The sequence below is a fragment of the Leucopleurus acutus genome (genome assembly GCF_964270905.1).
Source record: "Leucopleurus acutus genome assembly, chromosome: 20".
NCBI classification, from domain to species: domain Eukaryota; kingdom Metazoa; phylum Chordata; class Mammalia; order Artiodactyla; family Delphinidae; genus Leucopleurus; species Leucopleurus acutus.
Genome location: NC_139162.1, coordinates 52,817,903 through 52,845,575, shown reverse-complemented (window position 1 = coordinate 52,845,575; position 27,673 = coordinate 52,817,903). Strand labels below are relative to the sequence as shown.

The 27,673-nt window shown below is 50.1% G+C and overlaps 1 protein-coding gene across 4 annotated transcripts in view; it reads right to left on the bottom strand.

Annotated features, from left to right (window-relative positions):
• Nucleotides 1-27,673, bottom strand: part of MYH14 (myosin heavy chain 14) — a 91,204-nt gene that overhangs the window by 30,136 nt on the left and 33,395 nt on the right. For all 4 annotated transcript variants that reach the window (XM_082863466.1, XM_082863464.1, XM_082863465.1 and 1 more), the window contains 16 exons: nucleotides 26,293-26,445; nucleotides 25,910-26,083; nucleotides 25,439-25,612; nucleotides 23,288-23,402; nucleotides 19,766-19,953; nucleotides 16,375-16,496; nucleotides 14,010-14,079; nucleotides 13,712-13,872; nucleotides 12,550-12,658; nucleotides 9,655-9,786; nucleotides 8,611-8,817; nucleotides 5,881-6,018; nucleotides 3,950-4,073; nucleotides 3,220-3,391; nucleotides 1,072-1,284; nucleotides 352-496 (listed from right to left, as the gene is read on the bottom strand). In XM_082863466.1, the coding sequence (XP_082719592.1) occupies nucleotides 352-496; nucleotides 1,072-1,284; nucleotides 3,220-3,391; nucleotides 3,950-4,073; nucleotides 5,881-6,018; nucleotides 8,611-8,817; nucleotides 9,655-9,786; nucleotides 12,550-12,658; nucleotides 13,712-13,872; nucleotides 14,010-14,079; nucleotides 16,375-16,496; nucleotides 19,766-19,953; nucleotides 23,288-23,402; nucleotides 25,439-25,612; nucleotides 25,910-26,083; nucleotides 26,293-26,445 (2,397 nt within the window). The remainder of the gene's footprint in view (nucleotides 1-351; nucleotides 497-1,071; nucleotides 1,285-3,219; nucleotides 3,392-3,949; nucleotides 4,074-5,880; nucleotides 6,019-8,610; nucleotides 8,818-9,654; nucleotides 9,787-12,549; nucleotides 12,659-13,711; nucleotides 13,873-14,009; nucleotides 14,080-16,374; nucleotides 16,497-19,765; nucleotides 19,954-23,287; nucleotides 23,403-25,438; nucleotides 25,613-25,909; nucleotides 26,084-26,292; nucleotides 26,446-27,673) is intronic.

Below are 27,673 nucleotides of genomic sequence, written 5' to 3'. Positions count from 1 at the left end.
ACTCTGAAACCCCTTTCCTGTCCATCATCTTCCCGTAGCACTTATGACCCCGCTATATATCATGAATGTGTTTAGATTGTTTACTCTCTGCCTTGCCTGCAGAGAGTGAGCTCCACGACGGAAGTGGGTATTGGTTGCTTGGCTCACAGCTGGGGCCCCCACCCCCAGTACCAACCCGGGAATATACTACATATTCAATTAACATCTGCTGAATGCAAGATGGATCAGGGACATGGATACGTGAGGAGAAAAATGGGCTGGCCTAGAACCAGCCAGAGGTACCTCCTCCAACCCAGCATCCTGCTTCCCTTCCCCATGGCTCCCCAGACACTCCTCCCCACCTCAACCCACCCTCCGGGCTTGCTCCAGCTGCTCTGCCAGCTCTCCCAGTGCCTGGCCATGGCGCTGCCGCAGCTCCTGCACCGCCACCTCATGAACGCGCGTTTCCTCCTCCAGAGCCTTCTTCAACTCTGTCACCTCCTGTTCTCTCTTGGACCTTTTATTGGGGAAGGGGAAGGGAACAGAATTTCAGAATAGAGGAAGGCTGGGACTTTGAGGGAGCCCCTGACTGCTGGTTGTGCCTCCTTTTATTCTTTCCCTCCAAGGATGGGGACCTCACTCTACATTCCCCAAGGGATCTGGGCAGTGATGCTGCAGAAGAAGGGTGGCTTTAAGGGTGAGCTCCTACGCATCTTTCGAAACCCTATTCAAAAGGCCCCTTCTCAAAGAAGTCTTTTTGGACTCCCTCCCATAGAGTGATACAAGGGCCCTCTCTGATCATCCACGATGCCCTGTCGTACTCCATTAAAGCTCACTTTGTTCTGCACTGTGTCTGTCTTTGCCCGAATCTGCCTACCCCTGGACTGGGAGTTCCTGAGGGCAATGCCCGAGTCTTGACTCATCTCTGTCCCCAGCGTGGCCCACGCTGGGCCCAGATCCAGTGTCCAATAAACAACTGTTGAACGACTGAACAACTGTGTAGATGGAGAGCTTGGGCCCACATCCTTTTCCCTGCCCCGCCCCCAGCCCCCATGTGCCCCCCCGTGCCAGCTGCAGGCCACCCAGCCTCACCGGAGCTCCTGCTGCGCGTTGGTGGAGTCCAGCGTGTCCTCCAGCTCGCTCCGCAGCGCCTCCAGCTCCTCACCCAGGTCCCGGCGCTGCTTCTCTGCCTTGGCCCTGGCTGCGCGCTCAGCCTCCAGGTCCTCCTGGGCCTCGGCCAGCCCCGCTTGTGCTTCCCGCAGGGATTTGAGCAGCTGGGCCCGGGCCCCGCCCTCATCCTCTGCCCTGGGGGTGGACGAGGACCAGGGGGTTGGTATAGGGGCAGGCAGGGGGTGGGGACGATTTCTAGGGGTTGGAGGGGACAGACACGGCCAGTCCCCGGTTAAAAGCCCAGCTCTGCCCTTGGGCATGTGTCTCCAGTACTCAGAGCCTCAGCTTTCTTAGCTGTAAAATGGGGATGACACCACCAGTAATCACAGGGACACTTATTAAGTTCCTGCCACTTGAGAGCACTTTATCATTTTGTGTAACGTTCATGCCAGATGAGGAAACTAGGGCCTAGAGCGGGAAAGTACTTGCCCTGGTCACACGGTCAGCGGGTGGCTGACCCCAGAGTCCCGCCTCATAACCCCTATGGGATCGACCTCTTGCAAAGAGAAGCTGAATGGAGCAGCAGCGTGGACTCTGGGTTAAATGGCTCAGGGAGGTGGTCCAGTGGTTAGGACTCTGCACTTCCACTGCAGGGGGGCGTGGGTTTGATCCCTGGTCTGGGAACTAAGATTTCACAAGCTGTGCGCAGCGGCCAAAAAAAAAAAAAAAGAAAGGAAAAGAAAAGAAAAAACAAACAAACAAAAAAACCCTGTAAGAATGGTTCAGGGAGATGCACAGGTGCCCTGCTTGGCCACCTGCCCTGGCAAGTGACAGCTTCTCTGAACTGCAGGCTCCTGGTCTGTGAGAAAGCGTGACTGCCCCCCTTCACAGGGCTACCGCGAGGATGGCAATGTAGCGCCAAAGGCTACATGTTATATGATTCCACTGATGTGAAAGAGTAAGAAATGGCAAATCCTATGTGGACAGAAAGCAAATTGGTGGTTGCCAGGGGTTGAGGGGAGAGGGGAAACTGGAAGTGACTGCTTAATAGGATTTTTTTTTTGAGGTGATGAAAATGTTCTGAATAGAGGTAGTGGTTGCACAACATCGCAAACATACCAAATGCCACTGAACTGTATGCTTTAAAATGGTTAAGTTTTTTTTCTTTTTGGCTGTGCCATGCATCTTGCAGGATCTCAGTGAAAGCACGGTAGTGAAAGCACGGAGTCCTAATCGCTAGACCACCAGGGAACTCCCTAAAATCGTTAATTTTGTTATGTGAATTTCACCTCAATACAAAAGAAAACGGAAAAAAATAACAACGGCAATAACGGAAGGTAGGAACAGACACACGCAGCATCTAATGAGGGCTTAGGGTGTGCCAAGCAAGTTCTCAGCCCTTTCTCATTTAATCCCTACACTAATCCTAGGAGAGTTTCTATAATCATGCCCTTTTTCCAGATAGAGAGACTGAGGCTCGAGAGGTGATGTCACCCAGGTGAGGTCACATGGCCAAAAAGGGGAGGAGCCAGGATTTGAACCCAGAAGTCAGGCTGGAGGGTGCGTGTTCTTAACCCCCCTCCACCAACCCCGTGTCCCATCGATTCTCAGATGCATGTTTTCCCCACATTGTAACCTTTCTGAAATCAAGCTGCGCCCATACACAAGGGCACCTCAGGTCGCATGGAGCACAGTGGGTGAAAAGCATTTGAAACACTGCGCATCGTATCTGGGACACAGTAAGTGCTCAATAACTGTGAATGACTATAAGTATGACGATTATGATTCCTAAGATGGCCAGACCACCTATCCAATCACAGCGGATTCTGGGCTGTTTGGTTTTGAGAGGCTGGGGTTGTGGGAGAAGAAGAAATAGCATTTCCTTGCCTCTGTGCAAGAAACTGTGTAAGTCACCAGACACGTAGGGCCTGGTTTCAGTTTTCCCTTAACCAGGTGGGCTTGGAACTCTGTGTCCATCTTACAGAAGGGGACACGGAGGCTCAGAGTGGGTGTGCACGGCTGCTGAGCGGCTCGGCCGAGCTCTGTACCTGCGGGAGGGTCTCGCCGGGCGCCCCCAACGCTGGCAGGGGGCGCCCCCGTGCTGTGCACCCCACCCGGCCCACCCCGCACCTGGCCAAGGCGACCTGCAGCTCCTCCTCCTTGCGGCCCAGCTGGGCCCGCAGCTCCTCCGCCCGCTGCTGCTGTTCCACCATCTGCTCCTGCAGCTCTGAGCCCTCCACGTCCAGCCGCCGCTTCAGCTTCTCCAGCTCCTGGCGGCTCTTCTCCTCCTTCCGGAGGCGATCTGGAGGCGGGAGGTGGGGGGGTGGGGCATGCACAAGGGAGCCAGACCCGCACACCACGGAGACCCACGGCCCCGCAGTCAGGCTGAGCTCAGCGTCTCTTTCCACCCCTCCCGCTCTTTCCCAGCTTCCCCATCCCTGGGATCGCCCACTGGTCCCCAGACCCCCAGATGCCTTCTCCCCTCCGCCCCCCAGGGACAGCCCCTGCTCCTGCTTGCTGGCTCTCTCTGCCCTGCCCTTTCCTCCCTGCCTCCCCGGCCTCCTCCTGTGCTCTCTCCCTTCTGTTTCTGCTTCTGAGTCCACAGCAAGGGACAGAGATTAAAAAAAGGGTCTGAAACAGCTAGTGGGACCGTCAGATTGAGAGAGTGACCCAAGACACTCAGGAGAGAGTGAGAGAATTGGATGGAGAGAGACAGAAACAACTTAAGAGCTGGGAGGACACCTAACCTGTCCCGAGTCTTCTTTCCTGCCCCCATTTAACAGATATGACCACTGAGGCCCCACAGCCCCCTGACCCCGCTGGAGTGTGCACAGGCCCCCACTGAGGGGCAGGTGCTCACCCTCCATGTCTGCAATCGTGGCCTCGTATTTGAGTCGAAGCTTATTGAGGCTCTTGACTTTCTCCTCCTCCTCAGCTGCCTGGGATGAGAACTCGGCCAGACGCTCCTCCAGCAGCTTCCGCTCCTGAGGGTGGTAGGAGGTGGGGGTGGGGCGTCAGGGGCCCGACCCTCATCTTTGATATCATTCTCATCTGCGTTTCTGCTTATCTCCATCCTTCCCTGACCTGTCCTGCTCCCACCCCCTTCCCTCCTTTTGCATTCTTTAGGGTCCAGGGACCCGTCCCACCCCCACCGGGTTCACGCCTGTTAACTGTGGAGACTCCCACTATTTGAAGGACACTCCCATTCATTAACCCATTGGCCCACAGATGGATACTGAGGTTAATTCAAATCAATTGCTATTATAAACAACACTGCAGTGAACATCTTTGCACATGTGCTGCACTTATGGGTGAGTTCTGGAGCCTTGTGACTACTACAGGTCCAGCTCATGGACCAGCAGCATCAGCACCAAATGGGAGCTTGCAAGGAATGGAATCTCAGGTTCCACCCGAGACGTGCTGAATCAGAATCTGCATTTTAACAAGTTCTCCATATAATTCCTGGGCACGGTGGAGTTTGAGAAGCACTGGCCTGGAGCAACTCTTTTCTTTTTTCTTTCTGTTTATTATTTTTATTTATTATTTTATTTTTTAATTTATTTCTGAGCAGCACTTTTCAAACTGTCAGTGGTTTTGGAAATCAAGGCAGTGGGTCAGCACTACCTCAAAAAGGAACAAATAGAACAGAGTAGAAGAGAAGAGCCACTGCATCCAAGGAATGTTGCAAAAAACTGCATCCTTGAGCTCTCAACTCAGGCACCATTGCCTCCAGGAAGCCTGCCCTGACTACCCCTAGCACAAGTCAGGCCACCCCACTTCCATGGTTTTCTGTTCTTTTCTGACAGTTTATAATTAGTTCATGATGTGTGGTTATGTTGATTTCCTGGGGTGACTCATCTAGCTTCCCTCTCCCCCCATGCCCCTGTGAGGACAGAAATGGTTTTCTAGTTAGTTAAATGCCATATCCCCTGTGCCTAGTCCAGTCCTGGCTGTGCCAGGTTAAAGATGGTGGCAGACTCTTCACCATGTCCCCAGCCAGAGGCAGAGTCTAATTCCCCAACCCTTGAATCTAGACTGAGTCTGCTTTAAGCTCAGTGTTCTGCAGACCACAGCCTGCAGGCCAAATATGGCCCACTGCTTGTGTTTATAAATAAAGTTTTATTGGGACACAGCCACGCCCATTTGATCACAGACTACCTGTGGCTGCTTTCATGCTACAATGGCAGAATTGAGTGGTTGTCACAGAAACGGAGTGGCCTGCCAAGGCCCGAATATTTGCTATCTGGCCTTCTAGAGAAAATGTTTGCCAACACCTGATCTATAGAATTCAAGGGAAGTGATGCCGTGTCAGTTCCAGCCTTAAGCCTTTCAGAGACCTGCCCACTTCCACTTCTTTTTCTGGGAGCCCTGAGCTGCCAGGTGAGAAACCCAGGCTCTCCCGTGGGCAGAGAGGTCACACAAAAGAGCACCTGGACACCAGCCCTCCAGCGCCCGCCACTACGTCATCGCGACTGCCTAAGGGGACCACAGTCCAGCCCACCCACACAACGATGGGATGTAATGAAACGGGGGTTGTTTTCAGCGATGCGGCTTTGGGGTGTCGGATGATCCAGAGATAGATAATGACACATAATAGCTGCTCAATAAATACCAGCTTGAGTGAAGCTGTGACAGAGACGCAAGGAGATGGAAAGGGTTCAAAGGAGACACAGCCAAGACCGAGAGTTTGAAGACCCCTAGAGGTGGGGCGAGCTGGGGGGGATGCAGAGAAGGACCTGTGCTCACCAGTGAGCCCACTCCCCCTGCCCTTGGGGCTCACAGCCCACCCACCTTGCTCAGCTTGGCGTTCTGATCTTCCAAGAGTAACAGATCCTCCCCAAACTTTTTCAGCTTTGCCTCCGTCGTCACTTTCTCCAGCTGCAGCTTCTGCCGGGCCCCTTCCTCAGCCTCGAGGTGGGTCTCCAGCTCCTGCAGTGGGGAGAAGGCAGGGTTGAGGACCCAGCGGCTGGGGACTGGAGTGTGATGGGAAGGATGGGTGGAGGGGATGGTTCACGGATCTCCGGGGCTCATGGCTCAGACAGGTCCACAGTCTGGGTGGGGCTGGGAAGGATCCAAGGCTTACTTTTCATTCATTGGGTCAATAAACACTGATTGAGTGCCTGGTGGGGGCCAGGCACTGTTTGAGGTATTAGGATAGATAAAAATCTTTGTCTATCACATTGAAATCACATTCTTGTATGTGTGTGTGAAGATTATAAACAATAAACATCATAAATAAACATATCACAGAGATGGGCACTGTCCACTACGGCAGTCACCAGGCACGCGGGGCGATCTGTGGTGTGAGACTGGAAATTAAGATTTAATATTTTGCAATGACATGGATGGACCTCAAGGGCATTATGCTAAGGGAAATAAGTCAGACAGAGAAAGACAAATACCAGACAATCTCACTTATGAGTGGAATCTAAGAAACAAAACTAAAACAAGAAAAAAACACAAGCTCAGGGCTTTCCTGGTGGTGCAGTGGTTGGGAATCCGCCTGCCAATGCAGGGGACACGGGTTCGATCCCTGGTTCGGGAAGATCCCACATGCCGCGGAGCAGCTAAGCCCGTGTGCCACAACTACTGAGCCCAACTGCTGCAACTACTGAAGCCTGCGTGCCTAGAGCCTGTGCTCCACAGCAGGCAGAAGTCACCTCAATGAGAAGCCTATGCACGGCAAGGAAGAGTAGCCCCCGCTCGCCACAACTAGAGAAAGCCCACACACAGCAACGAAGACCCAACACAGCCAAAAATAAATAAATAAATAATTTTAAAAAACAAAAAAACAGAAAAACGCAAGCTCAGGGAATTCCCTGGTGGTCCAATGGTTAGGACTTGGCGCTCTCACTGCCGAGGGCCTGGGTTCAATCCCTGACTGGGAAACTAAGATCCCGCAAGCTGAGTGGCACAACGAAACAAAACAAAACAAAACCCACAGGCTCATAGATGCAGAGAACAGATTGGTGGTTGCCAGAGGTGTGCGGGTAGGGAGGTGGGAGAAATGGGTGAAGGGGCTCAAACTTCCAGTTATGAAATAAGTCATGGGGATGTAATGTACAGCATGGCGGCTGTAGCTAATAATACTTTATCGTGTATTTGAAAATTGCTAAAGGAGTAGATCTTAAAAATTCTCATCACAAGAAAAATCTTTTTCTAACTACTTAAGGTGCTGGATGTAAATTAGACTTATTGTGGTGATCACTTTGCAATGTATATAGATATCGAATCATTATGTGTACACCTGAAAGTAATATAATGTTATATGTCAATTACACCTCAATTTAAAAAAATTCAGTATTACGTGTGGCCTTGATGGCTGGTAAAATTGGGAGTCCCTATAATGGCCTAATCACAAGTCCTTCTACCTGCCCTGCTACCAAAGATAAGGTCCCCTAACCAATAACCCTCTGTATCCTGGGGACCAGACAGGGTACCTGCTTATCCCTATCTAGTAGGCTTCAGTTACCTGCTAGTCCTTGGAATTATTTAAAACAAACCAATCGGGAGTTCCCTGGTGGTCCAGTGGTTAGGACTCTGCGTTTCCACTGTAGGGGGCATGGGTTCGATACCTGGTCGGGGAACTAAGATCCCGCATGCCGTGTGGCACAGCCAAAAAATAATCAATCAATCAATCAATAAATAAACAAACCAATCATATCTTGCTGCAGGAACCAGGGGTCACCTCATCCTCTTGTTACTACTAGGCTTGCCTCTCACAGCTGCAGCTTGTTCATGCCATTCCTGAATGCAACCCCACTGTGACTCTCTGTGCCATGGTGTCTGCCTCCCTCAGGCTGTGACCATTTGTGACTAATAACGTGCTTTCTATCGCATCTGTCCAGGGTCAGGTGTGGTGTGTTAGGCCATCTCCATAACCACAGGGCAGGATCCCCGCCCCCCTCACCAATGGGGTCAAGAGGAGGTGATTAAAGCACTACTGAGTTCTTAAAATGTGACCAGTCTGTGGAGTCGGATTTTCAATTTAATTCCATTTCTTTTAAATTTAAAACCAGTCACTCAATTAATTATTGGGGAACTTTTAAGTATGTTTGGATCAACGTGGGGATGTTAATCTACTTTTTTTCACAGAAGAAGCTATGAAACACAAATGCAGATGAAGTCCTGCCAATGAAAATTGAGCATCTGAATTGAGACGCGCCTTAAGTGTAAAATACACAATGGATTTTGAAGGGGAACCATGGCAGGGCAGCCTGCCTTGGAATGCAGCAGCACAGAGGCAAATGGAGCCAGGAGATGGAGAGAGGCAGAGTACTGAAGCTACTGCTTGAGCACCCGGATCCAGCCATGCCTGAAGCTTACACATTCTAGAGTCCCCCATTAATTCGAAAGCCAAAAAAAAAAAGTATTCTTTTTGCTTAAGACACTTGGAGCTGAGTTTTGTTTTGTTTCATTTTTTCCAATTCATGGCCAAAAGAGGCAGGGTTTGCTGAAGCAAAGGAGTGTGGGGTAAACAGAAGGGGTGGGGGAGGCGGCCTCGGGCGCACGGGGCCAGACCTGTATGTGCTGCTGCAGCCTCCGCTTCTCGGTTTGCAGCTGGCGGCTGCACTCCTCCTCCTCGCCCACACGGGCCTCTAGCTCCGACACCACCAGTTCGAGCTCCTGCTTTCGGGCTGCCAGCCGCCCCCGGGTCTCCTCAGTCTCAGCACACAATTCTGCCTCTGCTCGCAGTTGCTCTGCCAGGCGGGCACGCTCCTCTTCCAGCTGGGGATGGGGTGGGAGGTCAGCGTCCGTTAGGTAGTGCTCCCAGGATGGCCCTCAGTGGAGCACAAGGTCCCTCCTGCCCGCTGAGTTACTTTGCCCTTTGAGGCCTGGGGGGCAGGAGGGAGAGACGGAAGACAGTCCCCCATCCTGCTCTTCATCTCAGGATGACCCCTAGTCACCAAGTCAGACCCCTGGGGGCCTCCCTCTCCCTCACCTCCCTACAGCCCATCAGTCCCCAGCTCCATCCCTCTTGCCCCCCTCCTCTCTCCCCATAACCCTAACAGGCTTGAGCCTCATCCTCTCCCAGTGGACTCTCTACTCGCTCTCCCAGCCTCCAGTCTCTCCATCTCCAGTCCATCCTCCAAATAGCCCCAGGGAGGACGTTCTATCAGCTCACAGTGCATTTAATACTCCTACGCCTAGAAATTTAACCAAAGGAAATAATTCTGAAAAAACAAACAGAAAAATGCTCAAGAAGGGGTTTGCTTCAGCGTTATTTTAAGATTCCAGAAATACTGGCAACAGTTAAAAGTCCACCGCCTGTGTAGGATAGCCCAGCCCCTGCCCTGCCCCGATGCTGGACCAGCCTCCTGATCATCTTGGCTCTGCAGCAACCAGCCCCACCCCCACTCAATACCCTGGCTACATCCCCAGGGCCCCGCTCCCAGCATCTCGCTGCTCAACCACACCAGTTTCCGCCCCCATTCGGCCCCAGTAAACCTCGGTTCTCCGCCAGCCCGCAACCTACCCCTGCCCCCGACCCAGCTCAGCTGGAAGCCCCGCCCACCATCGGCTCCTCCCACCGCCACGCCCTCACCCGGGGACCTCGCCCCTTACCTGCGCCACCCGGCCCTGGAGCTCGCCCACCTCGCGGGCACTCTGCTGCTGCAGCTCCTGCACTTTCTGTAGTTCCTGCGCCCGTGCCTGCAGCACCTCATCCTGCCGCGTTACCTGCAGCAGTGGCTTCACCTAGGGGGACAGGAGGGATGGTGGGTGACTGGCTCCCACCGTGGGAGGCCGCTGGGCTCAGGAGCTAAGAACTCACGCTCTGAGCAGGGCCGCATTCCTGGGTTCGCATTTCAGCTCCTCTACTACTGGCCTTGTGACCTCATCAGTCGGAATGAGTGAATGACTTCACATTTGCCAACAGCCTAGAACAGTCCGGGGTACATTACAAGCAGCACTAAATGTGTCCCTTTTTTGCTACAGGGTCCCTTGGCCTACAGGAGACACTGTGCCTCAAAGTTCTTGGTCCAAGGTCCATAGTGAGAGATGCACTTTACACTGTGTGATTCCAGGCTGGAGTGACAGGCCAGCCCCCGCCCCCCAACATGAATAACCGAAATGAAAGTTTCACCAAACCACCCTCCCCTTTGCTAAGTGGGATATACTCTGCTCACGTCTGTTCTATTGCTTTTCTTTGGTTCTCCTCAACTCCGATTCTTCTCAACTTCTCTACTGTATTTGATTCTATTTTATTATCTTCCTTTCTGAGCTAATTCATAGCATTGATCACAACTATAACTTTCTGTTTATTTGTGGGATTCATTCACTGATGCCTGTGTGGACCAAGAACGTTGCCGGACATCGCCTGACATATCAGTAAACAGAGGATGTTGAGGCCGTCAAGCCGTGAGCCGCTGCAGCTGCCCCCAACGGTGCACCCTGAGGGGATTCAGGATGGAGGAAAACAGGATACTGGCCCTAGGTCATTAAGGTGCATATCAAAGGAATAATTTCATTCAGCCCAGACTCTTGCATCTTCCCATTCAGAGAAAAGCGCTAAATTCATTAACTCAAGGTGGCTGGTTTTTCTTTAATTAGCAGTAATCTTGATGTTTGACTACCTGGTTTTGTTTGTTTGTTTGCTTCAAAACTCCTATATATCCCGGCTCCTCCCTTACCTCTTTGCAACAGTCCCTCAGAGCTATCTGAGGGCTGTATCCGGGGCTAAAGTCCTCAGTAAAGCCCCAAACAAAACATAATTCTCAACTTGTAGGTTGTGTATTTTTTTTCAGTGACACCTGGCAAACCACACCTCCTGTCCCCAGACCTAGGATAGGCAAACTTTTTCTTAAAGGGCCAGCTAGGAAATATTTGAGGCTTTGCAGGCTATCCTGTCTCTGTTTTAACTACTCCATTCAGCTGCTGTAACTCAAAAACAGGCACAGACAATACAGTAACCAAACCAATGGGCATTTACAAAAACAGGTGTCTGGCCCATGGGCCATAGCTTACCAACCCCTGCCCTAAACTGTGGGCTCCACGGGGCAGGGCACTGTATTTTTTTTTTTAATTGAAGTATATAGTTGATTTACAATGTTGTGTTAGTTTAAGGTGCACAGCATAGTGATTCAGTTATATATAACTATATATATTCTTATATATTCTAATATATATATATATATATTCTTTTTTAGATTCTTTTCCATTATAGATTATTACAAGATATTGGGTATAGTTCCCTGTGTTATACAGTAGGTCCTTGTTGGTGGGGCATTGTCTGTTTTTATTTACCATTTTATTATTGTACCCTCAAAAGTTACTGGCACATAGTAGGTGCTCAGTTAACATGGGCTGAGGGCATGTAGGCTGACAGTTCAGACGTCATATTCAGAATTACACTGAACAGCTGTGTTTTTGCCTCCAAATCTCCATCCTCCTTCCTGCTCTCCAATTTCCCATTGGGAGAACACCCTGCCTCGAAGCTCACACACTTGGCTCTGCCCCTCTGCATTGGGGAGGCATGTGATGCCGGCCTGGCTCATCTGATGTGTATTGACTGGTTCTGGGATGGTCATATGACTCCAGCCAGGCCAGTGAGAGTGAAACCTGGGACTCTGGCTGGAGGTCTGTGATAAGAAAAGACCACAGTGGCCTGGTTGGTGGCCGCCATGTGGGAAAAGTCTGCAGGGATCATCATGGAGGAAAGTCACATGGGAGGCACAGAATGTCAGATAACTAACATTGTTTGGGCCCTTGTGCAATAAAGGGTTAACTCAGCAGGTCTGGGTTGTTCAAACCCTGCATATTTCAAGGAAAGGACTGGCCCTTGGCTGGTTCCTGGGAGATCATCTCTAAACCTTTGGATTATCCTGCCTGATAAGAGTCCTTTGTTTACCTTGACCTCTGGAGGGGCTGGAGTAACTAAGGTCAACCACATGGACAGTCAAGGGGGTCAATCACATGCCTATGAAAACCCTAGACACTAAGGCTTGGGTAAGCTTCCTTGGTTGGCAATATTCCATATGTGCTGTCATACAGCATTTCTACAAGAATTAAGTCCTATCTGTACAATTCTACTGGGAGTGGACAATTGGAAGCTCGTGTCTGGTCTCTCCTGGACTCTGCCCTGTGCGCCTTTTACCTTTTCTGATTTTAATGTCCATCCTTTCACTGTAATAAACTGTAACCATGAGCATAACAGCTTTTCTAAGTTCTGTGAGTCCTTCCAGTGAATCATTGAATCCTAGGGGGTCTTAGGGACCTCAACTCAACCCTAGATCCAGCTGCACCTAAAGCTGTCCCGTATCTTTTAACCACGTTGGTTTGAGTCAGATTTTTTGTCGCTTGTTACCTCGAGAATCCTGATGAACAAAAGGTGGGCTGATTAGTCCCATTTTACAGATGCACAAAACTGAGGCCCAAACCAAGAAAGTCACTTGCCCAAGCAGACCTGGCCCCAAGGACCTGTCTCCTTGCCACTTGGGCCACCTCTCCAGGTGCCCTCACCTTGATGAAGAGCCGCCACCACTGCCAGTGTCTCAGCTTGAGGTAAGCTGCACAGTTCCGCTGCATCACCCTCAGAGCACTCTGCTGCTGCTGGCGCTTCTGGAAGGCCCTGGGTCGGGAGATGGGTGGGTGGGACAATGGAGACTCAGCCCCTCCAGGCCCTGTCCCCTTAGCAAGGGAGCAAAGCTCTCTTCAATTAGTCAACCATTATTAAATGCCTACTGTGTGCAAGCACTGCTCTATTATCAGTAAATCTTGTTGGGTTCCGTCTATCAGTCTCTCTGCCCTTGACTCTCTCTGCCCTATTCCCTCCTCTGTTCCCACAGCCCCAGCCCCAGTTCAGCCCCAGCCTCCTCTTCCACCCACTGGACCCTCACCCCAGCCTCCTCCCCAGCTTCCCAGCCTCCAGAGAGGGCTTTCTATGTCCACAGCTGACCTACCCCTCTCCTGCTCCTCAGTGCCCCTGGATATGGTCCCTGCCCCTCTGCCTGGTGTTTGAGAAGTCCTTTATTCTCTGATCCTTCCTCTGGGCCAGTTCCAAGGGAGAAGGGGACTCTGCTGAAAACTCCCTGCATTCCTGAAATGTACCAGGCTCTCACATCACTGGGCCTGGGCACAAGCTGTCACTCCTGCCTGGAACACCTTTCCCACCCTCCCTCATCTACCTGGTCTGAAGGGCCTCCTGCTGTACCTGTATGACCCCCATCAAAGCACATCTCGCCCTGGACTGTGACACTTTGAGCCCGTGTATGTCTCCCCCTCCAGACTGGGGTCCCTTGAGGGACTGGCCACTAAGGTGATCACACGGGCCTGGTTTGCCTGGGACTTTCTGTTTTAGCACAGAAGATCATGCATCCTGGGAAACCTCCAGTCCCAGGCAAACCGGGATGGCTGGTCACACTATGGCTGAGTCTAGCTCTTCTCTGTGTCCCCAGCATTGCTCAGAAGCCTCAGGGACTCTAGAACCAAGAAGCCTGGGCGTCCAGTGGCTCCATCCTTTTGTTCTCAGCCCTTCTACCATCCTGGAGGCCCTGACATCTGGAGCCAATTGATCTGCTACCATCCTGGAGCCTCCCTGACCCAGCCTCTGGGGCCATCTGGTCAACCCCTCCCTGAACCAGCCTTGGCCAATGTGACCCCAAGAGATAGTGGGGAGCCGCACTTGCGAGCCAGGTATCCCCGGGCAGCTGCCTGGAAGGACACAATGATGTCTGTGACCTTCAGGTCCCGCTCTTCTTCTAGCTGGGCCAGAACCCCTGCCCGGAAGAAGATCTTGCTTTGTCCCACGCGGTAGAGGTTAGGGTCCAATTCCAGGGCCTGGATCTGTGAGAGTGGGGGAGGGGCCATGAGGAGGAAGGGTGATGAAAGGGGAGGCTCCAGTTCAACCTCCTCCACCACCTGAGACTGTGCACACACGTTCACACTCATGCACACACCCTCAGCCTCCACCCCACACTCACCATCTTCTCACAGGCCTGCTTCCCATCCATAAAGCCCTTGGGGATGGCATTGGGTGTCAGGATCTCGTACCTGAAGTGGGTGGGGAGGGGTGGGGGAGGGGTGAAGAGTAACAGCAAACTGTCACCATGGCCAGGCACTGGGTTCAGAGTGACAAATAGCAATAATAACAATAACAATAGGAACAGTAAGAAAAACAAATATTTAAGTATTACCGAGGGCCACACACCAGGCTGAGAGCATTAACACCACCACCAATGGCAACATCATCAATATGTCCTAGGTGTGTCCACTCCTAGGACACACCACGTGCTGATTACGAGTGTTTAATTACACCAACACCACAGGTCATTGAGACGTAAAGGAAAGGTGTGTCTCGGAAGTGTGAGAAACAACAAATAGGGGCTGATGCTCTGGAACTTATTACGTGTCAGGTCCTGAGCTAAGTGCTTTACAGCTGTTTCTTTCACATTTCTCAGTGCAACTCCAAATTTTAAAAGTACGTTTCATAAGCACACATGTGTCTGTCCTCAGAGCCTTTCTCCTGCCATGCCCTCTCCCTGGATCCTGACATTTCATTAAAAATAATGCATATTAGATGTACAACATATATGCACAAACACATATATCATATACATAATATTATATATTAATGTCATATATTAATATGCGGTATTTTTTGACTGGTGATTGGGAAATGTGTATGTGTATGTGTGTGTGTGTGTGTGTGTATCAGAGTTTCTCAGTCACCAGGGATCTTGTTAAAATGCAGATACTAATTCAGTAAGTCTGGGGTGGGGCCTGAAAATGTGCATACCCAACAAGCTGTCAGGTGATACTGATGCTGCTGGCCTGGGGACCACACTTTGAGTATGAAACTGCAGACCTGCACTGTCCAGTGCAGCAGCTACTGGCCACACGCAACTACTGAGCCCCTGAAACATGGCTGGGGCAATTGGGCAACTGGATTTTTAACTGCATTTCATTTTAACTAAGTGAAATTTAAATTTAAAAACTGAAGCAGGGGGGACTTCCCTTCCCTGGTGGACCAGTAGTTAATACTCTGCGCTCCCAATGCAGCGGGCCCAGGTTCGATCCCTGGTCAGGGAACTAGATCCTGCATGCTGCAACTAAGACCCAGCACAGCTAAATAAATCAATAAATATTAAAAAAAAAGAAAAAAACTGAAGTAGTGTAAAATATTTTTCTGTTCAACACAATTTCTTTCTTTTCTTTTTTTTTGGCCGCTCGTCTTGTGGGGATGTTAGTTCCCCAACCAGGGACTGAACATGTGCCCTCAGCAGTAAAAGCAGGGAGTCCTAACCACTGGACCGCCAGGGAGTTCCCACAATTTCATTGTTTTGATAGGACTACATTTCACTTTGACCACTGGAAATTCAGTGTCTGAACTGAGATGTGCTACAGGTGTAAGACATACACCAAATTTCGAAGATTCGGTAGGAATAAAAGAATGCACAATGTCTCACTACTAATTTTTTATATTGATTACATGTTAAAATGATCTAATATCTTGGGTGTACTGGGTTAAATAAACTCTTGTTATCATTAATTTCACCTGTTTCTTTTTACTTTTAAAAATATGGCTACTAGAAAATTTTAAATTGTATATGGGGCTCACATTCTCTTTCTATTGCATGGTGCTGCTATATACAGCTTGCATGAAGCATAATTTTTGTTATCATATTCACCATATTACTGGCTTATTATATGTTGATATTTTTTCCTTCTCTCCTATTCGACTGCATTTTTTAAAAAAATAAACTTATTTATTTATTTATTTATGGCTGCATTGGGTCTTTGTTGCCGTGCGCGGGCTTCTACTCTTTGTTGCAGTGCGCAGGCTTCTCATTGCAGTGGCTTTTGTTGTGGAGCATGGGCTCTAGGTGCACGGGCTTCAGTAGTTGTGGCACGTGGGCTCAGTAGTTGTGGCTCACAGGCTCTAGAGCGCAGGCTCAGTAATTGTGGTGCACGGGCTTAGTTGCTCCGTGGCATGTGGAAATTTCCCAGACCAGGGCTCGAACCTGTGTCCCCTGCTCTGGCAGGTGGATTCTTAACCACTGTACCACCAGGGAAGTCCTCGACTGCATTTTTATAAGAAATGCCGATTGAGATACCCAGATCGCAACATAGTACTCTATGCCCTTTCTCTTGGGGAGTCCAGTGAATGGGGGCATTGCTGTCCCATATCACAGAGGAGAAAGCTGAGACTCTGTAACCAAAGGAACTTGCCCGGAGGCCCCGCCCCTCCACTGGCGCTGAGGCCCCACCCCTGACCCCTCCCAGAAGTAGCAGTTGGGGTGCTTTGGATGCAGGCACCCAAGCCCTACCCCACCCCATGCCGCTCACCTCTGCCGGAATTCCTGGAAGAGGATGCGGTTGGGAAAGCCCTGGCGACAGATGCGGATGCCCTCCAGGACGCCGTTACAGCGCAGCTGGTCCAGCACCAGCCGCGGCTCCAGCTTCCCAGCCTGCAAAGAGCAGTCACAGACATGCGAGGTCAGTGGCTGCCACACGGGGGCGCCACTCACTGGATGGCAGCCGTCAGGGGAACTCAGGTGGATGGCAGTTTGGGCAGGTCAAAAATGGTTGGCACAAAGCACCAAGCCAATATCCCTGTGCCATGCGGCTGCTTCCAACTAGCTATCTACCTTACTACGTTTGTTAGTGTGTATATGTCCATGACTCTCTCTCGCCCTGTCACAGCTCACCCTTCCCCCTCCCCATAACCTCAAGTCTGTCCTCTAGGAGGTCTGCGTCTTTATTGTGACAGCCTGGAGGGGTGGGATAGGGAGGGTGGGAGGGAGGGAGACGCAAGAGGGAAGAGATATGGGAACATATGTATATGTATAACTGATTCACTTTGTTACAAAGCAGAAACTAACACACCATTCTAAAGCAATTATACCCCAATAAAGATGTTAAAAAAAAAAAAAGAGAGACACATCTAAAACCTAAAAAAAAAAAAAAAGGTTGGCAATTTCATCTGGTTCAACCTATAATTTACTGAGCACCTACTACATGCCAGGCAGAAACGCCTGCCCCAGGGACCTCACTATCCACTGGGAGAGGTCGACAATAAATGAGGTCAAGACATCACAAACGTCAGAAGTAAATGAGTACTAAGTGCGAAGGGGCAAGGAGCAGAGGGGAGGGAGGACGGAGAGTGCTGAATTTGCATAGGACAGTCTGGGAAGGTGATCTGTGAACAAAGCACGTACATCATTATTTTTGGTAGTGAGCTTTCATTGCCTTTTCTTTCTCTTACCTGCTTTTTTTTTCCCCCAAAGTAATACACAAATGGTAAAAATCTAAACACTACAAAAAAATTCAAATTACACATTCTGAAAAACAACTCTTGCCTTGCCCAGGCCCCCAGAGTGGTCAACACAATACCCAGGTTTTTATGGAGCCTTCTAGATCAGTTGTTCTCAACCCAGACTACACACTGGAGTCCCCTCACATGCTTAAAAAAGCAAAAACAAACAACAAACAAAACCAAAAAAAAAAAAAAAAAAAAAAAAAAAAGCCCTGGCCCCAGGCTAGGGCAGAATATAAATATCTGGTGGCGATGAGGGTTAAAAAATGAGAACCACCATTCTGTATCTTTTTCAAGGGCTATCTAAGCATATATGTATTTATTCATCCATCAAATGTTTATTGAATACTCACTGTCTGCCACACAATGTGTTCTAGGCACTGGGGACTCAGCAGTAAAAAAGGAGATAAAAGCCCCTGCCCTCAGAGAAGGGAGTTTCTGTTTATTTATTATTATATATGTTCCCTATTCCTTGGTAATAACACTTCCATTCTGTGGGCGGGAGGGCGCTATTCCTCCCCCTATGCTCTCAGTCCATGAGTGGCTAGGACTGGCCTCATCCTGGCTCCAGACATGGTCATGTGACTCAGGCCAGGCCAATCAGGCTGGTTCAAGGGTGGGCACAAGAGCCATCCTAGGCCAGTGAAAGCCAGCCCTGGGACTTCTGCTACATCCATGCTGCCAGAGGCTCTCTCTTTCCTTTAGGGTTGCTGAACTGAAAGAATGAAAGTCTGGAGCCACTGGTGGCTGCCGTTGCCACCCTGAGAATGGAGACAGAGATTCATCAGAGAGGAGGCAACACATAGAAAAGCAGAGCCAAGCAGAGGAAAAAGATTCCTGACGTCACCGTTTGAGCACCTGGATCCAACTGTGCCTGAACCTAGTCATGGAATCTTCAATTACGTGAATCTATACATTCTCACTTTTTTTTTTTTTTGGCCGTGCCCTGTGGCTTGTGGTATCTTAGTTCCTCAACCAGGGATGGAACCCGGGCCCTCGGCAGTGAAAGCGTGGAGTCCTAACCACTGGACCGCCGGGGAATTCCTGATACATTCTCACTTTTGCTTAAGCCATCTTAGTGGCTCTCTCAAAAGAGCCCCAAGGAAATGGCTGAAAATAGCTGGAAATTGGAAATAATATATAGGATGGTCTCACAGTAACATTTTGGTTTTTTCCCTCCCTCCCTCCCTCCTTTCCTTCCTTCCTTCCTTCCTTCTATCCTTCCTTCCTCCATTCCACCCTTCAACAAGACATTTGGCAGGCTTGAGTGGGGAGGTGCCCAGCAAGGTCAGGAGACTGATTACATAAAAGGGGACTGAGAAAACTAGTAAATGTGTGCTATATTACAGGATCTCACTGTTGCTAAAAAGAGATGTTGGACTGAAACTTGACATACTGGTGGGAACTCATAGTTTTCAATATATAAAGATAGTTACAGAAATAAACATAGATGTTTAAGTGTATGTACACATGTATGTGTGTACACATATATACATGTGTATGCATGCATGTACATTAGTGTGTACGTACATAGCTCTATTTACTGAGGTCCTGGGAGTGACACCTTGATACCATGGAGCACACCTAGCACCCAGATCTTAGACTGTAAGCACCATTCTCCACTAAGGCTCTTTGGAGAAGTGGCTGAGTCCATGTATGCCATATTTCATCAAATAAAAGCCACTATCAATTGTAAAACACACTGTTATCTTATATACCACCAAGAAAGAAAAGCTCTTGTCAATTAAACTCTGACAGGCCTTCGACTGTAAGCCACATCCCAACTTCAGAGATGCTAAAATGTCACAATAAATGTGTCTTAGATTTGATAAAATATGGTATTTACAGCTATGAGAAACACAGATCCACCTACTCAATAACCACAGCTCCTGCTTTCTGAGGACAGTATAAGCCCCAGGCACCTAGTTTCACCTTCTACTATGCTGACCCTTCTCTACAGGGCCTATTCTCTGATTTTCCCAACAAGAAAACTTATTGGTGGCCTAGGAGGCCAGGCATGGTCTCCCCACACTTACATGACACTCCCAGCTCCAACGGTCTTTTTTCCATCCCTTGTACCTTTCATGCTCCAACCAACCACTGGGCTTCTGCACAAGCTGTTCTCTGCTTAGAATGCCACTTATCCTTCCAAGCTCAGACCTCACCTTCTCCAGGGAGCCCTCCCTGACTTCACTGTATTCCCACTACCTGGCACTTAGTAGGTGCTCAGTAAAACTTAAGTCCTATGAATGAATGAATTTTCCTAACAGGGCATTGAGCCTGGGAGGGAAACCAACTTGCTCAAGGTCACACAGCCAGTCAGAAGTGAGCCTGGGGCCAGACATGGTTCCAGCCACATCCAGCGACTGGGACTTTACCCACTGCCAGAGCTGCCTTCCCTCCCCGGGCTGGGTCACTCACCCTCTTCTCGTGGTTGGGGATGATACAGCGGACGAAGCTGGGGTTGGTGTTGCTGAGTGTGGCCATGAGGCGGCTCAGGGACTCCTTGTAGAGCTGTCCCACCGTCCGGAACATGCCCCGGCGTGGGCGGCCACCAGGCGGGCCATCCCCAAGGCTGTTCACCTGCTCCAGCCCCACGATGCCCTCCACTGTGGGAGGAGGAAACAGATGTAGAGAGAGAGTAAAGTCAAAGGTCAGTTTTAGGGGGCTGGGTTGGCCAAAGGTCAAGGATCTTATTATTTATAGGACCTGGCACTTTACATATGAAACACCTCTCACAGCCTAGTAAGGTAGGTGTTATCAGCCCATTGGACTGACCAGCAAACTGAGGCTCAGAAGGATGGAAGACTGTGCCCAAGGCCACACAGCTTAGGATCTGAAGACCCAGGATCTGAACCCAGGCAGTATGAATCTTCTCGAACCCTGGTCTCTGACCCTTCTTTTCCATTTTCCTTATCAGCAAATGATGATGATGAAGATAGAAAATGCTTCCTTAGCACTTATTCTCTGCCAGGCACTGCTCAAAGCACTTGACAAACATCAGCTTATTTATAAGCCTATAAAAATCATTCCCATTTTATAGATGAGGAAACTGAGGCACAGAGAGGGAAAAGGGCGATAACCACAGCTGCATTTTCAGGAACTTGAAACAGTGTCACATTAACAATGTAATGAAGTCTGGCTTTATTATGATATTTGAAATAAGGCAATATTTAAAATAAGGCAAAAATTAAAAATACATAAATAAAAAGAAATGAAAAAACATAAAATAAGGCAAACTGCCTCCATAGTCACCATTTTCCCAGAAAGCCCTGATTTCATGATAATTTTTTTTCCCTATTGTCATTTGATGCTGTCACTTCAACTCGTGAGAAACATGCACTCCTTTGTCTCAAATTCTATGTACTGAATCCTTCCCAGTTTCTCAAGAACCTGCAGCTGGGGCAGAATCTGATGGCCTGCAACCCCCAATCACAAGGGTTATCACGGTCAACTAGATAACTCGCTCTGAGGGCAGTGCTTGGCACACAGTGGGGGCTCAGATATGGCATTTTTCCTCCCCAGGTTCAAGTCTCCCTCCTACCGCCATGCTCCTAGTTATTATCAAATGGATAATTATCATTTATTAAGTTCTTATAGCACAGGCAAGAGCAGAGGCTCTGGGTTCAAATCCCAGCTCTGTCCCTTACTGGCTGTGTGACCACAGGCAGGTGACTTAACCTCTCTGTGCTTCCATGTCCTCATCCATATAAGAGGGGTAACAGTACTAACAGCTGCCTGATTAGGTGGTTCAGAGGATTCCATGTGTTAATAATGGTAAAAGGGCTTTGCACAGTGCACAGCACACAGTATGGGTTCCATTAGTGCCAGCTGATACTATCACAGTTGTTTGCACTTTTACATGCGGTTTAGTTAGAAGAAGGCCTTGTGCTGCTACAAAGAGTCTGGAAACTGCTAAGGGAGTCAACAAGGGGTGGGGACAGGAAAGAAGAGGGAAAGATCTCTGTATGGTAAGGAAAGGGGATAGACGTTCAAAACCAGGTTCCCCGTCCAAAGGGCCCACCCTCCTCGTCTGGCAAGTCTCACCCGTTGGTGCACAGCAACACCCACCCCCTGACGGAGAAATGGCAGAGCCGCGCCTCCCTGAAGATCCTGGGGGCGACGGTGGGAAGGAGCCCAGGAAAGAGAACTGCTGCAAGCCCCCGTGCTCTGGGTGGGGGTGAGGACAGAGGGGGGGAGAGGCAGGGAGACGGGATGGGAGGTGCAAAGGGAGCAGCATGAGAAGAGGCAGGAAGAAAAAAGAAGAAAGGGTTATTAGTCAACAGCGCAGAGCAAAGCAGGAGGAGGAACCTGATCCTGGCCATGAACTTTTAAAGCCAGGGAGACTGTCCTGTTCAGCTTTATGAGGGCATCAATGTTGGCTGAAAGGGCGAATGCCCCCTTCGAATTTAATACCCGGGGGGAAAAAACTTCTCTCCCTATAGGTTGAGTCTGTATCTGTTTTATTAGGTATCCCCTTTTGCCCTGGCCACCAGGAAGCTCAAGGACTAACTCAAGGCTCCCACCCAGCTTGTTGAAGAGAGTTTGTCTCATTTGCCTTTTCCCCTGGGCTTCCAGGATGTTGGGTACCCAACTCTGGGCTGTCAGGATGCCCGAAAGCAAAGCCAACTCTGGGCTCAGGGCAGCTGTAGTAGAGATTGATGCAGAAATGGCCCCAATCCCCCACCCCTCTCTGTGACTTGCAGCTCCTTGAATCTGGGCTGGCCTTGTGACTTGCTTTGTTCAGAAGAACTGTGGAGGAAATAATACTGTGTGGGGTTCCAGTCTAGGACTCAAGAGGCTTTGCCACTTCTACTTTCTCTCTTGGAACACTTTGAGAGCCGAGCATATATAGGGTGGAGCATGTGAAGGATTAGGGGGAACATCATGTGCCCATGAACATGGCACAAATCTTAAAGAAGTTGACGGGGAAGATTTTCAGTCTGAAGGAGATGATTCTCGGCAGAATCTGGTTCTGTTACTGAACATCAAACAATGCTTTTCAATCCCTCTTGTATAAACTATATGAGATACTAACATCAAATTACCCTGTCTAAAATCAGCTCACCATATCAAGGTGTGCTACGCCCTTTCACTCTGTGAGTTTGTTTTGGGAATGACTCATCTTGCTTATTTTGTTCTCTTGTCCAATTGCATGGGCTGGCGCTTCTACCACTATACTTTTCACTTCAATAAAAGATTAAGGCAAACTGACAGATTCTGGAAACCCAAATCAGGAAACCAAGATGCTGGTTATGTCCGTTTTATAAAATCATCTCTCAAACCTCCTCTAAGGATGGAGGGCAAGGATGGACAGGGCTTGCTGGTCTGAAAGTGTCAGTCTGAAAAGACTGATGGCCAAACTCACACGGGCCTTGTTGGAGCAGGAAAACTCCAAAACCATACCTGGGTTTTTGCTCTTTTTTTTCTTCCCTGAATCCCTGAAGGGAACTTTGGGAGAGATCAACGAAAGCAAAGCCTAAAAGTTGACTAACCTGTAAATACTGCCCTTCCGAGTTCTCTTGTTGTTATTAATTCTTTTTCAGTCGAATCTCTTGTTTGTTTTTTTTTTAGGGATCACATGCCATCTACAATTAATAACTTCATTGCTTCCTTTTGAATATTCATATACCTATTTCTTTTTCTGGTCTGATTGCATAAACTATTATCGCCCAAACAGTGTTTCACAGCAGTGTTGACAGTGGGCATCCTTGTCTTTTTCTGATTAAGAAGGAGTGTTTTATCATTGAGTGTGATGCTGGTTTGAGATATCAATCAAGCAATCACTAATTGGAATCACTACTGTAAGGCTGTCTGGCCTACTGGCACCAGTTCTGCCTCTGAGCTGACAACTCAGGTCTGGAACAAAAGTGTTCACACTGTGAGTTGGGAGAAGGGATGCACAGAGCTCCAGGGACAGGGCCTGTGGAAGCTGGTCCTTACCGTCTTTCCAGATCTCTGCCGTTAGCCGGTCTGTGCTCTGGTGAAGCAAGGCTGCGACACTGTCATTCAGAGGGTCCATGTTTTTCATCAGCCACTCATTGGCCTTGTAGTCAACCTGAATGAAATTGGGCACAGGAGGGTGGCAGGATGGTGGGTTCACCAGCACTGCTGATTTCCCAGGGAGCCTCCCAGAAGCTCTGAGATTCCCAGCTCTGGGGCTCACCACTCAGGAGAGAGCACTGGTGGACACCTTGTGCCCATATCCTGAACTGCACCCACCCGCAGCATGGTCCCTCTCCCTTTCTGTATTTCCCTTAAGAGGACTCTGCCCACCTCTGGGACCTCATCCACCAACACTTCTTTCCTTATTCATTTAGCCACTCTGGTCCTCAAACGTGCAAGCTCATTTCCACCTCAGGATTTTGACCCCTGCCGTTCCCGCCACCTGTGATTCCCTCTCCATGGATTTTCACGTGGCCAGCTCCCTGCCACGGAATCACAGTCTTGACCACCACGATTCCCTGCACGCGTTCCCCCCCACCAGATGGTGGCTTCCAGAGGCCAGGGCCTGAGTCTGACTCACAACCAGCAGAGGACTGGGCACACAGGAAATCTTAGCAAATGTCTGGAAAACAACTGAGTTCTAGAACAGAACACATGGGTCTCCTACCCCTCAGCCTTTGTGTATGCCGTTCCCTCCACCCATTCTTTTCTGGCTACGGGTTACTCATCATTTATTCTATTATTATTTTTTAAAATATTTATTTATTTGGCTGCACCAGGTCTTAGTTGTGGCATGCAGGATCTAGTTCCCTGAGCGGGGATCGAACCCAGGCCCCCTGCATTGGGAGCATGGAGTCTTACCCACTGGACCACCAGGGAAGTCCCTACTCATCATTTAGACCAGGGATTGGCAAACAATGGCCTCCCGGGCAAATCCACCTCCTTTTATAAATAAAGTTTTAGGGACCTTCCTGGTGGTCCAGTGATTAAGAATCTGCCTTCCAATGCAGGGGACGCAGGTTCAATCCCTGGTTGGGGAACTAGGATCCCACGTGTCGCGGGCCAAGTAAGCCCGCCCGCCACAACAAAGAGGCCGCACAGGGTGCGGCAACTGAGACCCGACGCAGCCAAAAATAAATAAATAGGACTCCCCTGGTGGCGCAGTGGTTAAGACTTTGCCAGCCAATGCAGGGGACACGGGTTTGAGCCCTGGTCCGGGAAGATCCCACATGCCGCAGAGCAACTAAGCCCGTGTGCCACAACTACTGAGCCTGCACTCTAGAGCCTGTGAGCCACAACTACTGAGCCCACACACCATGACGCCTGTGTGCTTAGCCTGTGCTCTGCAACAAGAGAGGCCATTGCAATGAGAAGCCCGCGCACCACAACGAAAAGCAGACCCCGCTTGCTGCAACTAGAGAAAGCCTGCGTGCAGCAACAAAGACCCAATGCAGCCAAAAATAAATAAGTAAATTTAAATAGATAGATAATTTAAAAAATAATAAAATAAATAAAGTTTTATTGGAATATGGCCTTCATTTATGTGTGAACTTGTGGCTTCTTTCGTGCTCTCATGGCAGAATTGAGTAGTTGTGCCAGAGACTGGCCCACAGAACTGAAACTATTCACAGAAAATGTTTGCTGACCCTTGATTTAGAGTTCAGATCAAGCATCACTCTCCTCTGTGAGACCTTCCCTGGGATTGCTCCTCTGGACTTTGACACTGTCCATAGCTGGCCCCATTAAATCACTTATCGGCCTTATATCCCGATGGTCTGTCTTCGTCTCCCTCCCAGATAAGGAACTTTGTGAAGACAGAATCATATCTGACGTGGGTCCCCAGCTTTGCTCAGCACAGGGCTGAGCCCACAAAAGGCATATGTTGGCCAAATGAGTGAATAAAATGCACCTAATTCTCCACCTGGTGAACTCCTATCCATCTCTCGAAACCCACTGCAAATATCCCCTCCTTGAGGAAGCCTTTGCTGACTTCATCAGACAGAGTCCTCACTCCTCCAAGGGCTTTCCTACCCCTGGCCTGGCTGTGACTTGTCCCAGTGGACACCAGGTGGCCCCTGCTTTCCCTCTGCACCCTCCCTTCATCCTCACTCCCACCCACAGCCCCCAAGGCTGGCCCCTGCTCCCTACCTTGCCCGCATAATGCAGCACGCTGAAGTCGGCCTGGTCCCGCAGAGTCCTTGGCCGCTGGAATTTGGGGTGACCACCCTGCTCTTGGGCCACCTTCTCCACAAAGGACTTGTCTGTGGCCTTTGGGAACCAGCACTCCTCATCCAGCAGAGCGAGGAGCCCAGGGGGGTTGGCCTGACCATTAACAGAGGAGGGCAGAAGAGTTAAGTCAGATCCCCAAATACTGGACACTTAGGTTGCTGCTAATTTTTAGTTCTTGTGCCACTTGGGACCTACGAGCAAACATGAGAACAACCGTTATAGCCATCGATTAGCCCTTTGATTCGAGCCACGCCCTGTGGCAGGCATGTTCCGGGTTCTAATCATCCAGCAGCCACACAGATCTATGCCGTTTTCCCCATTTAACCGATGGCCGGTGGGGTGAGGAGCTGGACCAAGGTCACGTGGAGGGTGGAGCAGCCGTGGGCTCACCGGCCGCTCGATGAGGTCGATGCAGGGCTGCAGGTCGAGGCCGAAGTCGAGGAAGGTCCAGGGGATGCCCTCGCGCTGGTATTCCTCCTGCTCCAGGACAAACATCGTGTGGTTGAAGAGCTGCTGCAGCTTCTCGTTGGTGTAGTTGATGCAGAGTTGCTCGAAGGAGTTCAGCTGCGGGGGGGAGGGACACATGAAAGAGGGTGACAGGGACCCGGAGGGGGCAGGAACCCGGGGGGGACAGGGACCCATAGAGAGGGGGGCAGAGACCCAGGGAGGGGCGGACAGGGACCCAGAGAGAGGGGGACAGGGACCCAGAGAGAGGGGGACAGGGCCAGCTTGATGGAGCCCTCCCAGCCCCCAGCCAGGCACAAAGCGCAGACCTGGAAGATCTCAAAGCCGGCGATGTCCAGGATGCCCAGGAAGGAGGCGCCTTGGCGGGGGCTACGGTCCAGGGCTCGGTTGAGGCGCAGGACCAGCCAGCGGAAGAGGCGCTCGTAGGTGGCCTTGGCCAGGGCCTCCAGCGCAAAGTCAGCCTGCAGGTCAGGGCACACAGTGAGGGCCCAGCCTCCACATTAGTGCCCCCCGACCCCGCCCTGCCGGCAAGGAGACACTGGGTGTGGACGGAGCCCCATCATGGTTCGTCAAGAGCAGTGACATTAACAACAGCAGATCATTAGTGACGCCCTACTGTGCGTCGGGCACTGTGTGAAGTGCTTGGGGGCACATTAGTTCATGAATATTCCACCCAACCCTTGAACCAATTTCCACGGCAGAACAGGTAAGAGGGTGGAATCTGGAGACCAACATCTAGATTGGAATCCTAGCTCTGCTACTTAGAGGCTGTGTGACCTCAGGCATGTGAATAAACCTCTCTGTGCCTCAGTGTCTTCATCTGTAAAATGGATCCTATCAATAGTACCTTGACTGAGAGCAGAACCCAGGTCAGTGTGATCCCCAAGCTCATATCCGTCACTGTGCCTTCTCTGTCCTAGCACCTCGAGAGCCCAGCCTGGGGTCAGGCAGAGGCCTCTGCCCCGAAACTGGAATTCTGAAAACATCTAGTCTGTGTTCACCTCTCCCCACCCTCACTGCCACCACCCTTATCTGTGCTGCTGTCATCGTTTGCCGGGACTATGACAGTGGCCTCCTTGTGTCTCATTGCTTCCACTGGGTCCCCCCGGACCCAATTCTCCACACAGTAGACAAGGGAATCTTTATAAAGACAAACTGAACCAAGTTATTCCCTGGCTTAAATCCTCACTGGCCTCCTGCTGCACTCTGCATAAAACTCACCTCCTTATTGTGGCTCCTAAGACCTCATGTGATCTGTCCCCTTCCAACCTCTCTGACTGCAGCTTCTACCGCCCTCTCCCCCACTGTCTAGTCTCACTGATCTCCTTAATGTTCCCAACTTGCCAAGCTTGTTCCAGCCCCAGGGCCTTTACACATGCCCTTTGTCTTGAACCATCCAAGTCTCAACTCCAATGTCACCGCTTCCGAGAAGACTTTCCCGAGCACCTCAATCCCCTCCTTTGAAGAAAGCACCCGTTTCTTCCTTTATTATCTGATTCCCTACTACAGCCTGAGCTCCCTGAAGGCGTGGTCTTTGTTTCCATGACTGCCTTTATTCTAGCACCTAGACCAGAGTCGGTAACTGAACAGACACTCAGCAAAAGTTTGTTGAGTGAGCGAGAAAAAACTTGCATAAGCTGCTTAAAAATCCAGGGCCCTCCCTGCGCCCACCTGCTGCCAGCCTTGCCC